The 16,025-nt window shown below is 44.2% G+C and overlaps 1 protein-coding gene across 1 annotated transcript in view; it reads right to left on the bottom strand.

Moving 5' to 3' along the window:
- Positions 1-16,025, bottom strand: part of fgfrl1a (fibroblast growth factor receptor like 1a) — a 106,904-nt gene extending 90,879 nt beyond the window's left edge. The window contains exons 1-2 of the mRNA XM_029771497.1: positions 15,310-16,025; positions 14,083-14,179 (exon numbers count right to left, since the gene is read on the bottom strand). Of these exons, the coding sequence (XP_029627357.1) occupies positions 14,083-14,146 (64 nt within the window). The 5' untranslated portion in view covers positions 14,147-14,179; positions 15,310-16,025. The remainder of the gene's footprint in view (positions 1-14,082; positions 14,180-15,309) is intronic.

The raw sequence follows: 16,025 nt of genomic DNA, 5'->3' as shown, positions 1-16,025 counted from the left end.
ACAATTCTGAGCCAGAATATGAGGATTATATTTGGTTAATAGAGGACTTCAACACTGTGCTCGTGTAACTTTGTGCACAGAAAACAACCACGGCTAGCACTCAAGTTTTGCCATCTGCACAACCTGAGGGTGATGGTGGTGGAATTCCATACTGAAGAGACAGAAAGACAGACACAGAGAGAGGAAATGGGGGACGACATCAAATGTGCAGAGTTTAAATACCCTGTAGAGGATCTGCTTACGTCTCTCACTTCACGGTCTTTGAGAAACACACATTTCTCAGGCCCATTCATTTCCTATTGAGGAAGACTGGGGGAGACAAAAGATGGCGTTGCCCTAAGCTTAAAGACAAACCAACTGTGAGAACAACACCGTGAAATAGTGAGACCTCCAGCAGACAACGGATTTAAAACTGGGGGAAAAGACAGCTGCTCATAGTGAGCCACGGTCATATCACATGGTCCTTTTATCAGGCCTGATCCACCATGGGACTGGGGGTGAGATATAAGAGGCAGCAACAGATGAGAAATCCCACAGGTGCAAGCCTATTCACTCCAGACAGCCACCCTGACACCCAAAAGCTCCTCCACTGAATTCGGACCAGTCAGCCAGGTGGTTCAGATTTCCTGGTTGGAGCCTATGGGTTTGGCTGGGTCTGTGTCCCGACTGCATCCTTGAAAAATCCACAACACTGCACCTAACAGCCCAAGCAACACAAGCTCCTCAGTTGCTAAAGCCTTCAAAATTCCCAACTTTCAAACCACCCCACGACTCCCACACTCCTTATACATTCCAACAGCAGTGTGGATTCCACTCCGACAGCTGGCGTAATGAACAAGCCATATGTGTGTGTGTGTGTGTGTGTGTGTGTGTGTGTGTGTGTGTGTGTGTGTGTGTGTGTGTGTGCTATGCTTTCGATTCTCTCCCGGCGTGAGACCGAAATCCATGTGGCTAGGGGCAAGAACACTACAGAACCATTGTTAGTTCACTCTGGTGCTGTCCAACAAGAACCACACAACTATGAAACAACCTCTGGTGTGAGTGACATATTTCCTGATTTATGGAGACAACAACCTGGGCTCTGTGATGTCATTCAGACATACATCACCTGGGCTTACAGGGGGGGAGGGGGCTCTGTGATGTCATTCAGACATACACTACCTGTGATGTCATTCAGACATACACTACCTGTCATACACTACCTGCGGGGGAGAGGGGGCTCTGTGATGTCATTCAGAAATACATCACCTGGGCTTATTAGGGGCTCTATGATGTCATTCAGACATATCACCTGGGCTTATGGGGGAATCAATGATGTCATTCAGACATACATCAGCTGGGCTTATGGGGGACTCTGTGATGTCATTCAGACATACATTAGCTGGGCTTATGGGGGACTCTGTGATGTCATTCAGACATACATCAGCTGGGCTTATGGGGGGCTCTGTGATGTCATTCAGACATACCTCAAACCTCTCAGACATTAAGTGGCTGTTATGGATGTTTTCTTGGGGTAATACAGCTGACCTTTCACCCCAGCACCAAAGGAAATGCCTGTGGAGGCTGATTGGTTCAGGTTGTTTAGAAAGAGCGCAGGGGGCACTGGGCTAGTCCCACACTCTGAACAAACCAGCGGCATGCAGCAAAGAGAGAGACTCAGTCTATGGCTGTGTCCCTAAATGGTACCCTATTCCCTATACAGTGCACAACATTGGGCTCTGGTCAAAAGAATTGCACTATGTAGGGAATAGGGTGCCATTTGGGACACTTAGAAAAATAGTGTAGAGCAGGGGTTTCCAAACCTCTCCTCTGGTACCCCCAGCCATTCCATGTAGTTTAACTATTCCAGAGTTAGCACACTTGATTCAAATTGTTAACTAATCATCAATACCTTGAATAGGTGAATTAGTTGAGCTAGTTCAGTATTACAACAAAATTGTGAAATGTCCGGGGGACCCAAGGAAAGGTTATAAAACCACTAGTGGACACAGTATGACTGCCATCCGTCAATCACGCTAATGCTCAGTTTAGGTCCCAGAATGCTTGGGGGGGTCTTTCTCTCTCTCTCTCTCTCTCTGTCTCATCCTTCCTTACAGTCTCTCTCTCACACACACACACCTGCTTAGGGGTGCAGGCCCCAACACAAACTGACACAGAAAATCCAAAAGAAAACAAGGAGAGCTGTCTCCGGTGCCGGGATTGCTTTTCAACATCTCATTTGTAATGCGACCAGGAGAACAGCTGGGAAGGTGGGGGAGGAGGGAAGTACATGCATACATATATACAGTGCCTTCATAAAGTATTCACACCCCTTGACCTTTTCAAAATAATGTTGTGTTACAGCCTGAATTTAAAATGGATTAAGGTTTCGATTTTTGTGTCACTGGCCTACACACAATACCCCATATGTCAAAGCGGAATAATAATTTATTTATATTTTTACAAATGAATAAAAAATATCTTGAGTCAAAAAGGTATTCAACCCCTTTGTTATGGCAAGCTTAAATACGTTCAGGACAAAAAATGTGCTTAACAAGTCACATAATAAGTTGCATGGATTCTGTGTGCAATAATAGTGTTTAACATGATTTTTATGACTACCTCATCTCTGTACCCCACATTTACAATTATCTGTAAAGTCCCTCAATCAAGTAGTCAAGTTCTTTTATTATTATTTTTTGTATTTTATCCCCTTTTTCGTGATATCCAATTACCATCTTGTCTCATCGCTGCAACTCCCCAATGGGCTTGGGAGAGGCGAAGATCGAGTCATGCATCGTCCGAAACAAGAACCGTCAAACCGCGCTTCTTAATTAACACCCTCCCCTAACCCGGACGACGCTGAGCCAATTGTGCGCCTCCCTATGGGACTCCCGGTCACAGCTGTTGTGATACAGCCTGGGATCAAACCCGGGTCTGTAGTGAAGCTTCAAGCACTGTGACGCAGTGCCTTGAGATCTCTGAGCCACTCGGGAGGCCCCGAGTAGTCAATTTCAAGTACAAATTCAACCACAAAGACCAGGTAGGTTTTCCAATGCCTCACAAAGAAGGGCACCTATTGGTAGATAGGTAAAAATAAAAAAAGCAGACGCTGAATATCGCTTTGAGCATAGTGAAGTTATTAATTACACTTTGGATGGTGTATCAATACACCCAGTCACCACAAAGATACAGGTGTCCTTCCTAACTCAGTTGCCAGAGAGGAAGGAAACTGCTCAGGGATTTCACCATGAGGCCAATTGTGATTTTAAAACAGTTACAGAGTTTAATGGCTATTCTAAGAGAAAACTAAGAATGCATCAACAACATTGTAGTTACTCCACAATACTAACCTAAATGACAGAGTGAAAAGAGGGAAGATTGTACAGAAAAAAATATTCCAAAATAGGTATCCTGTTTGCAACAAGGCAATTAAGTAATTGCAAAAAACTGCAAAAAATGTGGCAAAGAAATTAACTTTTTATCCTGAATACAGAGCATTATGTTTGGGGCAAATCCAATACAACACATCACTGATTAACACACTTCATATTTTCAAGCATGGTGGTGGCTGAACCATGTTGTGGGTATGCATGTCATCGGCAAGGAAAAGGGATTTTATTTTTGATAGAGACAAAATTGAGCTAAGCACATACAAAATCCTAGAGGAGAACCTGGTTCAGTCCGCTTTCCAACAGACACTGGAAGAGGAATTCACCTTACAGCAGGACAATAATCGAAAACACAAGGCCAAATATACACTGGAGTTGCTTACCAAGAAGACATTGAATGTTCCTGTGTGGCCTAGTTACAGTTTTGACTTAAATCGGCTTGAAAATCTATGGCAAGACTTGAAAATGGTTGTCTAGCAATGATCAACAACCAACTTGACAGAGCTTGAAGAATTTTTTAAGAATAATGGGCAAATATTGTACAATCCAGATGTGCAAAGCTCTTAGAGATTTACCCACAAAGACTCACAGCTGCAATCGCTGCCAAAGGTGTTTCTAACATTTATTGTCTAAGAGTGGGTGAATACTTACGGTGCAGTGAAAAATAATTTACCGGTTTCAAATATTCTCTACTTTTGCACATTTTTCAAACTGAATGTTATCATATCTTCAACCAAAACCTACTATTAGATAAAGGGAACCTGAGTTAATAAATAACACAACAATGACTTACTTATTTCATTTATTTCATGGGACCCATGTCAGCCAAAATGTTTGATTTTTGAATCATCTGTCCATAAAACATTTTTCGAGGAGTCTTGATGATCATCCAGGTGCTTTTTTGAAAAACTTTTTTTGCCAGACATAATGTTACCAAACACTGCATTCGACAGTAAGAACCTTATACCAACGGCCAAGCATGGTGGTGGTAGTATGATGGTTTGGGGATGCTTTGCTGCCTCAGGACCTGGATGACTTGCCTTAATAGAAGGAACCATGAATTCTGCTCTGTATCAGAGAATTCTACAGGAGAATGTCAGGCCATCCGTCTGTGAGCTGAAGCTGAAGTGCAGCTGGGTCATGCAGCTGGGTCATGCAGCTAGACAATGATCCAAAACACACAATCAAGTCTACAGTGCATTCGCAAATTATTCAGACCCCTTGACTTTTTCCACGTTTTGTTACGATTAGCCTTATTCTAAAATTGATTTAAACATAGTTTTTTTCTACACACAATACCCCATAATGACAAAGCAAAAACCGTTTTTTAGGAATTTTTGCCAATGTATTAAAAATAAAAAAACATGAATATCACATTTACATAGGTATTCAGACCCTTTACTCAGTGCTTTGTTTAAGCACCTTAGGCAGCGATTACAGCCTCGAGTCTTCTTGGATATGACGCTACAAGCTTGGCACACCTGTATTTGGGGAGTTTATCCCATTCTTCTCTGCAGATCCTCTCAAGCTCTGTCAGGTTGGAAGGGGGGTTGACGCTGCACAGCTATTTTCAGGTCTCTCCAGAGATGTTCAATCGGGTTAAAGTCCGGACTCTGGTTGGGTCACTCAAGGACATTCAGAAACGTGTCCCGAAGTCACTCCTGCGCTGTTTTGATGGTGTGCTTAGGGTCGTTGTCCTGTTGGAAGGTGAACCTTCACCCCAGTCTGAGGTCCTGAGTGCTCTGGAGCAGGTTTTCATCAAGGATCTCTCTGTACTTTGCTCCGTTCATCTTTCCCTTCAATCCCTTCAATCCCAGGCATGATGCTGCCACCACCATGCTTCGCTGTAGGGATGGTGCTAGGTTTCCTCCAGATTTGAGGCGTGGCATTCAGGCCAAATAATTCAATCTTGGTTTCATCAGATCAGAGAATCTTGTTTCTCATGATCTGAGAGTCCTTTAGGTGACTTTTGATAAACACCAAGCGGGCAGTGATGTGCCTTTTACTGAGGAGTGGCTTTCGTCTGGCCACTCTACCATAAAGACCTGATTGGTGAAGTGCTGCAGAGATGGTTGTCCTTCTGAAAGGTACTCCCATCTCCACAGAGGAACTCTGGAGCTCTGTCAGAGTGACACTACCCTGAATACTCAGTCTGGCCGAGCAGCCAGCTCTAGGAAGAGTCTTGGTGGTTCCAAACTTCTTCCATTTAAGAATGATGGAGGCTACTGTGTTGTTGGGGACATTCAATGCTGCAGAAATTGTTTGGAAGCCTTCCCCAGATCTGTGCCTCGACACAATCCTGTCTTGAAGCTCTACGGACAATTCCTTCGACCTCATGGCTTGGTTTTTGCTCTGACATGCACTGTCAACTGTGGGACCTAATACAGACAGGTGTGTACCTTTCCAAATCATGTCCATTCAATTAATATTACCACAGGTGGACTCCAATCAAGTTGTAGAAACATCTCAAAGATGATCAATGGAAACAGGATGAACCTGAGCTCAACTTCAAGTCTCATAGCAAAGGGTCTGAATACTTATGTAAATATATATACTGCTCAAAAAAATAAAGGGAACACTTAAACAACACATCCTAGATCTGAATGAATGAAATAATCTTATTAAAAAAACATTTCTTTACATAGTTGAATGTGCTGACAACAAAATCACACAAAAATAATCAATGGAAATCCAATTTATCAACCCATGGAGGTCTGGATTTGGAGTCACACTCAAAATTAAAGTGGAAAACCACACTACAGGCTGATCCAACTTTGATGTAATGTCCTTAAAACAAGTCAAAATGAGGCTCAGTAGTGTGTGTGGCCTCCACGTGCCTGTATGACCTCCCTACAACGCCTGGGCATGCTCCTGATGAGGTGGCGGATGGTCTCCTGAGGGATCTCCTCCCAGACCTGGACTAAAGCATCCGCCAACTCCTGGACAGTCTGTGGTGCAACGTGGCATTGGTGGATGGAGCGAGACATGATGTCCCAGATGTGCTCAATTGGATTCAGGTCTGGGGCATGGGCGGGCCAGTCCATAGCATCAATGCCTTCCTCTTGCAGGAACTGCTGACACACTCCAGCCACACGAGGTCTAGCATTGTCTTGCATTAGGAGGAACCCAGGGCCAACTGCACCAGCATATGGTCTCACAAGGGGTCTGAGGATCTCATCTCGGTACCTAATGGCAGTCAGGCTACCTCTGGCGAGCACATGGAGGGCTGTGCGGCCCCCCCAAAGAAATGCCACCCCACACCATGACTGACCCACCGCCAAACCGGTCATGCTGGAGGATGTTGCGGGCAGCAGAACGTTCTCCACGGCGTCTCCAGACTCTGTCACATCTGTCACGTGCTCAGTGTGAACCTGCTTTCATCTGTGAAGAGCACAGGGTGCCAGTGGCGAATTTGCCATTCTTGGTGTTCTCTGGCAAATGCCAAACGTCCTGCACGGTGTTGGGCTGTAAGCACCGGACGTCGGGCCCTCATACCACCCTCATGGAGTCTGTTTCTGACCGTTTGAGCAGACACATGCACATTTGTGGCCTGCTGGAGGTCATTTTGCAGGGCTCTGGCAGTGCTTCTCCTGCTCCTCCTTGCACAAAGGCGGAGGTAGCGGTCCTGCTGCTGGGTTGTTGGCCTCCTATGGCCTCCTCCACGTCTCCTGATGTACTGGCCTGTCTCCTGGTAGCGCCTCCATGCTCTGGACACTACGCTGACAGACACAGCAAACCTTCTTGCCACAGCTCGCATTGATGTGCCATCCTGGATGAGCTGCACTACCTGAGCCACTTGTGTGGGTTGTAGAGTCCGTCTCATGCTACCACTAGAGTGAAAGCACCGCCAGCATTCAAAAGTGACCAAAACATCAGCCAGGAAGCATAGGAACTGATAAGTGGTCTGTGGTCCCCACCTGCAGAACCACTCCTTTATTGGGGGTGTCTTGCTAATTGCCTATAATTTCCACCTGTTGTCTATTCCATTTGCACAACAGCATGTGAAGTGTATTGTCAATCAGTGTTGCTTCCTAAGTGGACAGTTTGATTTCACAGAAGTGTGATTGACTTGGAGTTACATTGTGTTGTTTAAGTGTTCCCTTTATTTTTTTGAGCAGTGTATATTTTTAACAAAATTGTTACAATTTTGCTAAAGTTTCTAAAAACCTGTTTTCGCTTTGTCATTATGGGGTATTGTGTGTAGATTGATGAGCAAAAAATTTAATTTAATCAATTTTAGAATAAAGCAGAACATTACAAAATGTGGAAAAAGTCATGGGGTCTGAATACTTTCCGAATGCACTGTACATGAAAATGGTTAAAAAGTTTTGGAATGGCCTAGTCAAAGTCCAGACCTAATATCGATTGGGATGTTGTGGCAGGACTTGAGACAAGCAGTTCATGCTTGAAAACCCCCAAATGTTGCTGAGTGAAAGCAATTCCTCCACAGAGATGTGAGAGACTGATCAACAACTACAGGAAGCATTTGGTTGTGGTCATTGCAGCTAAAGGTGGTACAACCAGTTATTGAGTGTAAGGGGGCAATGACTTTTTCGCACAGGGGAATTGGGTGTTGCATAACTTTGTTTAATTAAATAAATAAAATAAGTATAATTGTTATTCGTTATTTGTAAACTCAGGTTCCCTTTATCTAATTGTAGGTTTTGGTTGAAGATCTGATAACATTCAGTATTAAAACAATAGCTAGGAGAAAAAAGAAAATCAGAAAGGGTGTAAATACTTTTTCACAGCATTGTACAGTATCTAATCAAGACAGTGTTTCATTTTTCATATTTTTTACATTTGTTTTATAATTTTTCTTCAAATTTGACAGTACAAAGTATTTTGGGCAGATTATTGACAAAAAAAGACAATCAAATCCATTTTAATTCCACTTTGTAACCCAACAAAATGTGGAAAATGTACCGGGATGTGAATACTCTCTGAAGGCACACAAAGAGGAGAAAAATATTCTGCAGGAGGACTGGTGTGTTATTGTAAGCCCTTGGTGAAAGGTCAGGCATGCACACTCCCTGCTGCCCTCTGACCTGTAGCAATGACCAAACACAGGCTCCAGCCACCAACAATAAACTATTGTTTCACCACTGTACGACACAATGCACTGTCTGTGAGAGTATGTGCTGCCCAGCCTCCTCACCCTCCTGCTGCCCAGCCATAGCTGTGTCTGACCTAGACTCAACAGACCTCTAGTCTGTCTGCCTGTCTGTCTATGTTGTGGCTATTTCAGGCAGGAAAGTATGTTAGTGTGGGTGTGGCATAATTCCAATACATCCGCAACAATATAAAGATGTTGCCTTCAGTGGCTAATGTGTTTGCAACATTGATTGACATTGATTGTCTAGCCAGAGGCTTCTGGCTAGCCTAATGGAAGTCATGTCAGACAAGACTGGAGGACTGCAGGGAGGACTGGTGAAAACAGGAGGCCAGTTGGACTGCAGGAGAGCTCTCTATCTTTCCCTCCTCTATTCTAATGGAGCTGTTTCTCCTCACTCCTACACAGGGCACCTATCCCAGTCCCATTGAACACCATGATTCTGTACCAGGAGGACTAGTGCAGGGTGTCCTCATACCACCCTCTGCCATTGTGGGATAAAAACCATCAACCTACCCCTGAGGTGTCTTGATGGACACATTAAAACACAAACACCAGACGTGCTAAACTAACATTGACTTTATCTGAGCTCCTGTTTAATTCAGTTCCTTTTGAAGCCAGACTTTGCTTCCTAATCACCACATCCTCAACTCAGCAACATGCTGTTCCCAGTCTTAAATCAATTTACGACCTCCTGGGTAACACAGCTTCATTACTGGGGAATGTGATTAGCAGCCCAATGCTAATAAGGAGAAGCGAGAGAAAGATGGTTGCTGTGTAAACACCATCTGACATGCTAATAATCACTTTATGGCCTATAGTCTGACAGAAGCCTTGCTCGATGGATCTATCCTCCTCATTGACATGCACTGAAGCAGATCGCTCATTCCTCACTCACACTCAGCTCTGTTTGTCACGTCTGGAAGACGGTTTATGTCTGAGCTTTGCCTGACGGTTTTGTGTGCATCATTTCCTGGAAATGCCAATAGGAATTTATTATAACTTTGCAATATAGTATTTACATTTTATGACACATTTGTCTCAATACACACACTTTGTCATTGTTAATAACATTGACTTTAACCAAGACATATGCATCAATTCCTATTCTAAATGTAACTACTGTTTGCTTAACCCACACTCTAGGCACTGTGGATATTATACAGAGCTGTGAAGGGACCAAAGGCTACCCAGTGGCTCAGCTATGTTTCTCCAACACTCTAAATTAACTTCACACATTCCCTCTGGCTTAGAGCTATCCATAAACTGCTGCAGTGGGAGGAGTGTGAGGTGGGAAGGGAGAGATGGAGGGAGGGACGGATGGACGGAAAGAGGGTGAGATGGAAAGAGGGTGAGATGGAGGGAGAGAGAGATTGAAGGAAAGAGCGATCGAGGGAGGGAGGGAAGGAGATATGGAACGATGGAAGGAGAGAGAGAGAGGGACTCAACCTCATCTCAGTTTCTATTGACTTTTAGAAGGCTCAGAGGAATACAAGAAAGTTAGATAAGCAGACTGTATTTATTTTCATTGTATACGTTTAGAGCATCAGCCCGTTTGGTGGTTTACTCTATAAAGATGTGTCCAGATGCTCAATCATGAATCCTGGAGGGCTGCCTCTCATTGACACACCAGCATGTAGCCGCACGGTGGTCCTAGTTTGTACAAACAGCACAGCAGGCCCCTACAAACCAAACAGCTCCACCTCCAAAAGCCCCCACATCTCCACGTGTCCATATGGCTGCCCGTCTCCATTGACTAAAAGCAAATGCTGCTAGTATTTAGTCTACCTTTTCTGCCCCACGATCCTGTACGTCATAATGAGTCAGACTTTACTAAACAAGACAATGATACCAAGGTGAATGCAGTTCAATTTCATTTGTGATCATAATTTTGTTTTTTTTAACTGTTATGGTAACTATCCCATGACTTACTTGTTTCCCCATTTAGTTGGCACAGATGTTAATACCCACATTTCGGCATTAATAGTCTCTCTCTCGACCATGCAGACCCTGAATCATTGCATAAGCTTATATAGTTCATATGCCTCTCTGGCAGCTGGGCCCAAACTGTGCTTCCGCATGTAGCGGAAAATATTTGTCATCTGACGTGATGTTCTGCATTCCCCGTGCACCAAGGACACACAGGAACAGCAAACTCTTATTTAGGAGGGGAGAACTCAAATGGGGTCGAGGGTTATTGTTGTTCCTTTGGAATGACATGTTAGTCATTTAGCAGATGCTCTTATCCAGAGCTACTTTCAGGAGCAATTAGGGTTAATGGCCTTGCTCAAGGGCACAGAGAGATTTTTCACCTAGTCGTCTTCGGGATTCGAACCAGAAACCTTTCAAAATGCATTCCCTACTCCACATCATAGCAAAAGTGTTGTTACGTGTGCTGTAGTTTTGAAAGTATGTTCCTTTTCTACTCCTGAAGTTCCCATCTGAAGGTATGAAACTAAGGTCACAAAATAATTATAGAATGTCAGCATATGTTTTGATGTGGACTCAAGATTTTCTACTGTATGTTGAGTTGCCATTGTTGACCCCCCCACAGTATGTCCAAAGCCCAGCGTTGGGTCAAATGGAGTGCAATGTATCTCAGATCAAGTGGAAAATAATCTCTGATTCGGTTTCAGTATCTCTGAGCTATTTTGTTTTCTGTACAACCACCATGCTTGTCTCAGTCTTATCAAACCTGTCATATCAGACTTCATGAAGAAAGGAAGAAGTTTGTTTCTCTAATATCCGCATGCCATCGTCTATCTCTCCCTCTGTGTACCCAGTGAGGCGCTAGCTAGGCTAACCCCAGTGAGGCGCTAGCTAGGCTAACCCCAGTGAGGCGCTAGCTAGGCTAACCCCAGTGAGGCGCTAGCTAGGCTAACCCCAGTGAGGCGCTAGCTAGGCTAACCCAGTGAGGAACCCCCTCCGATATCATCACCAGGAAGACCAGTAAGGTTGTCTCTTCTACCTTTAAGCCCACAGCTATCCTTGCCGCCTTGCTCCATTCACGATCAGAAACACTGTGGCATTGCACAGCAAACAAACATAAATTGCTTAATCTAATCGCATTGCTCTCTATGGGTCTCTGTTTACTTTTGCTTAAGCGTCTCCATGACTGCTTGACTGTGTGACTCACTGATCCTATCTGCCTGAGCGCCGTGTGTTTGGCTCCCCATGCCCCCTTGCTTTCCCCACAAACAGACAGATAGAGAGGCAGACATACAGAAAGGCAGGCCAGAGCAAGCAGACTGACAGACAGACAGACAGACAGACAGACAGACAGACAGACAGACAGACAGACTAGAAGTCTGTTGAGTCTAGATCAGACACAGCTACGGCTGGGCAGCAGGAGGGTGAGGAGGGTGGGCAGCAGGAGGGTGAGGAGGCTGGGCAGCAGGAGGGTGAGGAGGCTGGGCAGCAGGAGGGTGAGGAGGGTGGGCATCAGGAGGGTGAGGAGGGTGGGCAGCAGGAGGGTGAGGAGGGTGGGCATCAGGAGGGTGAGGAGGCTGGGCAGCAGGAGGGTGAGGAGGGTGGGCATCAGAAGGGTGAGGAGGCTGGGCAGCAGGAGGGTGAGGAGGGTGGGCATCAGGAGGGTGAGGAGGGTGGGCATCAGGAGGGTGAGGAGGCTGGGCAGCAGGAGGGTGAGGAGGGTGGGCATCAGGAGGGTGAGGAGGGTGGGCATCAGGAGGGTGAGGAGGCTGGGCAGCAGGAGGGTGAGGAGGGTGGGCATCAGGAGGGTGAGGAGGCTGGGCAGCAGGAGGGTGAGGAGGGTGGGCATCAGGAGGGTGAGGAGGCTGGGCAGCAGGAGGGTGAGGAGGGTGGGCATCAGGAGGGTGAGGAGGCTGGGCAGCAGGAGGGTGAGGTAGGGTGGGCATCAGGAGGGTGAGGAGGCTGGGCAGCAGGAGGGTGAGGAGGGTGGGCATCAGGAGGGTGAGGAGGCTGGGCAGCAGGAGGGTGAGGAGGGTGGGCATCAGGAGGGTGAGGAGGGTGGGCATCAGGAGTGTGAGGAGGGTGGGCATCAGGAGTGTGAGGAGTTTGGGCAGCAGGAGGGTGAGGAGGGTGGGCATCAGGAGTGTGAGGAGGGTGGGCATCAGGAGTGTGAGGAGTTTGGGCAGCAGGAGGGTGAGGAGTACACTATCTGCACACCTCACTTGACACTTGCACACTGCGCTGCAGTCAAAAGGTGTGATTTAGGCAGGGTCCATTAGAAAACGGAGGGTGCCAAAAGCTGTGTGATCTAGGCAGGGTCCGTTAGAAAATGGAGGGTAGTCCCTAAGTCCGAATGGACTATACCACTAACTTGAGTTACACAACCACAATTTTGTACAGAAAAATACAAAGTTGTGAATCAGCAGCTTGTCGTAGATATCATCAGTCCTCACTGTGGTGATGCACTTTTTGAAGATGGTTGCCTACAGATCTACTTCAGGTGAAAGGTTGTGGGTAGAGGGAATTGCTCATAAATATTCATTTTTGGGGAGGGTAAACGAATTGTATCTGATCCAAACACTTTTTCACTAAAGCATACTTACCAGAAGTCCACTGGAACGCTCTGATAATAAAATGATGTGCATTGCGAGCAAATACGGCTCTAGACAGTTAGCGTACAGTGGCACTGAGTTCCTGCTATCTATTACCACTTATAGTGTAAATTCAATCCCCCATGGGGTGCAAAGAAAACATCTGAAATGTGGACTTACATTTATTGAGGTATTGTGTTGGGAAGAAAATTTTAATAATCACCTTGAAAATTAAGATTAGGGGTTCAATTCAATACAACCCGCATCGCCGTATTTACGGAGTAGCTCTTTTTCCCAATAGTGAAATTATCTCATAGATCCGTCTTGGGTACTGTATAAAAACCTACTACCAGGGTGACTCCTCTCACAGGTATTAGAAATCACAAACATTGAACTATGAGCCAACTTTCTTGGCAGCCTGCGCCACCAGTCATAGCGGTTAGGAAAAAATACAATGAGTTGACACGACCACCATTGTCATCCATTTCTTGTTATGATGGATGTAGCTACGAATAGAAAGGTATAATCCTCATAGTTTACATGTTTTTTTTCCCTTAGTAAAAGCCCATAGATATGTATGAAATGGTAAGCAAAAACGTTGTATTTCGTCATATGTGGAAATGTGCCCTACTGCCTTTTAGAATGTTGTGTAACGTCAGTAGTCTATTCAAGGAAGCATCATGCAAAATATATTGGCACACTCCACTTACCAAGACCATTGGCAAATAAGGCCCGCTGTCACCTTCTTTTATAGTAAGCTTTGAGGTGGTACCACCCAGCACATCTAGAAGGGAGTGTATTTCATACCGAACCCCTACCTTAAGATGACGTAGAGGCACCTTCTCAAGGTGCCTCTACATCACAATTTCAATGGTAGAGTTGAACCGCTGGGGGGAAAGAGCTAGATTTACTACTAAAAGACCAAAATATATCACTTTTGCAATGAACTGTCAAAACGAAGACCAGAACTTGTGTCTCACTATAACTTAGCCTTAAACATCTGGTTTTCCATCCAAAAAAGTTACTCTTTAAAACACTTTCAGTTGTTATTGTTGCTTACTACTAAGTTACTACTCACCCCGTGCACAGTCAGACAACAGGATTATTTCACAAATGAGCAGGCAAATCCATAAATGCCCCATTCTTTCTGGATCGCAGGTTTCAACACTTCAAATCTGGGATAAGGAGAAAACAAGACAATTCACAGTGAGGCGAGGTGCAACAACACATACTGGTTTTATCCACATCATCTCTAAGCTACTGGATATGGTTTTACAACAACAATATTATCTCACAGATGTTTCTTTGGAAGTGGGATAGTCAAGGCATTGAGTAAATCTAACAGACTTACAGTCTTGTAACTAGTGACATTAAAACAAGTTGTTAGTCATTTAACAGACTGGAAAATACAAGAATTCTGTTCCCAACACTAGGTAATGTGTTTCTGGAAAAGCAATTTAGGCTTTTTATTTATGATCTTCATTCAAACGAGCAGCTCTTATTCTGTTCATATGACCCTCTGTTTCTGGATAGAGGAGTTATTCTTTCTGCCACTTTGTACATCAAATTGTAAGTCATTTGAAATTAGGAACATCCTTTAGAGTTTAGAATTTAATCTGTGATAAGAATTATCAACATGACATTACATTGACTGTTATATTAAAGCATCTGCTATTGGGGAACTAGATATGTCCTCCTAACTCATTATATTAGAATTGGTTATAGATACTGATGTATAAACTACAGTTAATCTACCTGCTAATGAACCATCCACATATATCATAAAATAAACATGTCCTATGTGAGTTGGGTCGAGGCCAGGGTCCTCATTGTTGCAGCACCCCTGGAGCAATTTGGGTTAAGTGCCTTGCTCAACAGATTTTTCACATAGTCGACTCAGAAAGGTTGGAACTACCTTTCGGTTACTGACCCAACTCGCTAACCACTAGGCTACATTCCGCTCTAGATCAGTGAGACATGGTAGATCAGTGAGACATGGTGAATCAGTGGAATGACAACATTCTACACTCAAAAGTGGACAACAAATAATAGCTTTTATAAGGTAATATAGACTAACTATATTTTATGATGAACACAAACATTTTGATTTATGCAATACAGCTGTGTACTATCCTATTACTAAAACATTAGTAATAATCTGTAGTGTTAATTAAAAGTTGTCTACTTATGCCTTTTCTAAAATAAACACGCATCCTTCTAAAATCAGCTGCCTAAAAATAATCACATTGTAACCAGGGCCAATAACACATCTTAAAATAATACAAGTTAGTAAGTAGTGACTTACCTGAAACGTCCTGCAGCAATGATTTGTATTGGATCGGTTTCCCACTAACGGCAAGTCTATCATTCTTATTGCCTTTACATTTGCATCAAAGGTGATCTAATCCAAATAGTCAACAAATCAATATCCACTAAATGTTGAACTGCACGCACTGTCGCTCAGGTACCTGTGGCTCAGTTATTGAAAACTATTGTACCCTCCAATACAAAGAACACTATTGAACGTCAATATCAAACATGCGAGAGATCAAATCTAGTTCTAGTTTTTTGAATGACAGTCATCACATAACGCTCGTGCGAGACCACCACACCGGACAGAACGCGTGCGTAAAAACTAAATATATAAAAGTCCTCTGCTCGCGGTAGGCTACAGTTAACTCCTACCCTTATGAATTTCGGATGAGACGCTGTAGGCCTAATCTGTTTATTTATTTTTTTTATCGCAATTTGCATCCAAATACCTTTTTGCAATAATTGAGCTAACAGACCTTGCCATCCAGTAATCGACCGCAGGCAAACAAACAGCCGAGGGAAAGGCGGTCCATCCCAGCTCGGAACTTTTGCCCAATCACAGTGTAGCCCTAGTCACAGCTACTCAACAAATTTTAAGAATTAACTCTTTCGTATTAGTCTACACCTAGGGCAGTTCTGCTGAAAACATGGACGACATCATAATAATACAAATATATATATATGCATCATAATAATTGTAAAAAAAAA

The sequence above is a fragment of the Salmo trutta genome, chromosome 13 (genome assembly GCF_901001165.1).
Source record: "Salmo trutta chromosome 13, fSalTru1.1, whole genome shotgun sequence".
NCBI classification, from domain to species: domain Eukaryota; kingdom Metazoa; phylum Chordata; class Actinopteri; order Salmoniformes; family Salmonidae; genus Salmo; species Salmo trutta.
This window is presented reverse-complemented; position numbering and strand designations above follow the sequence as displayed.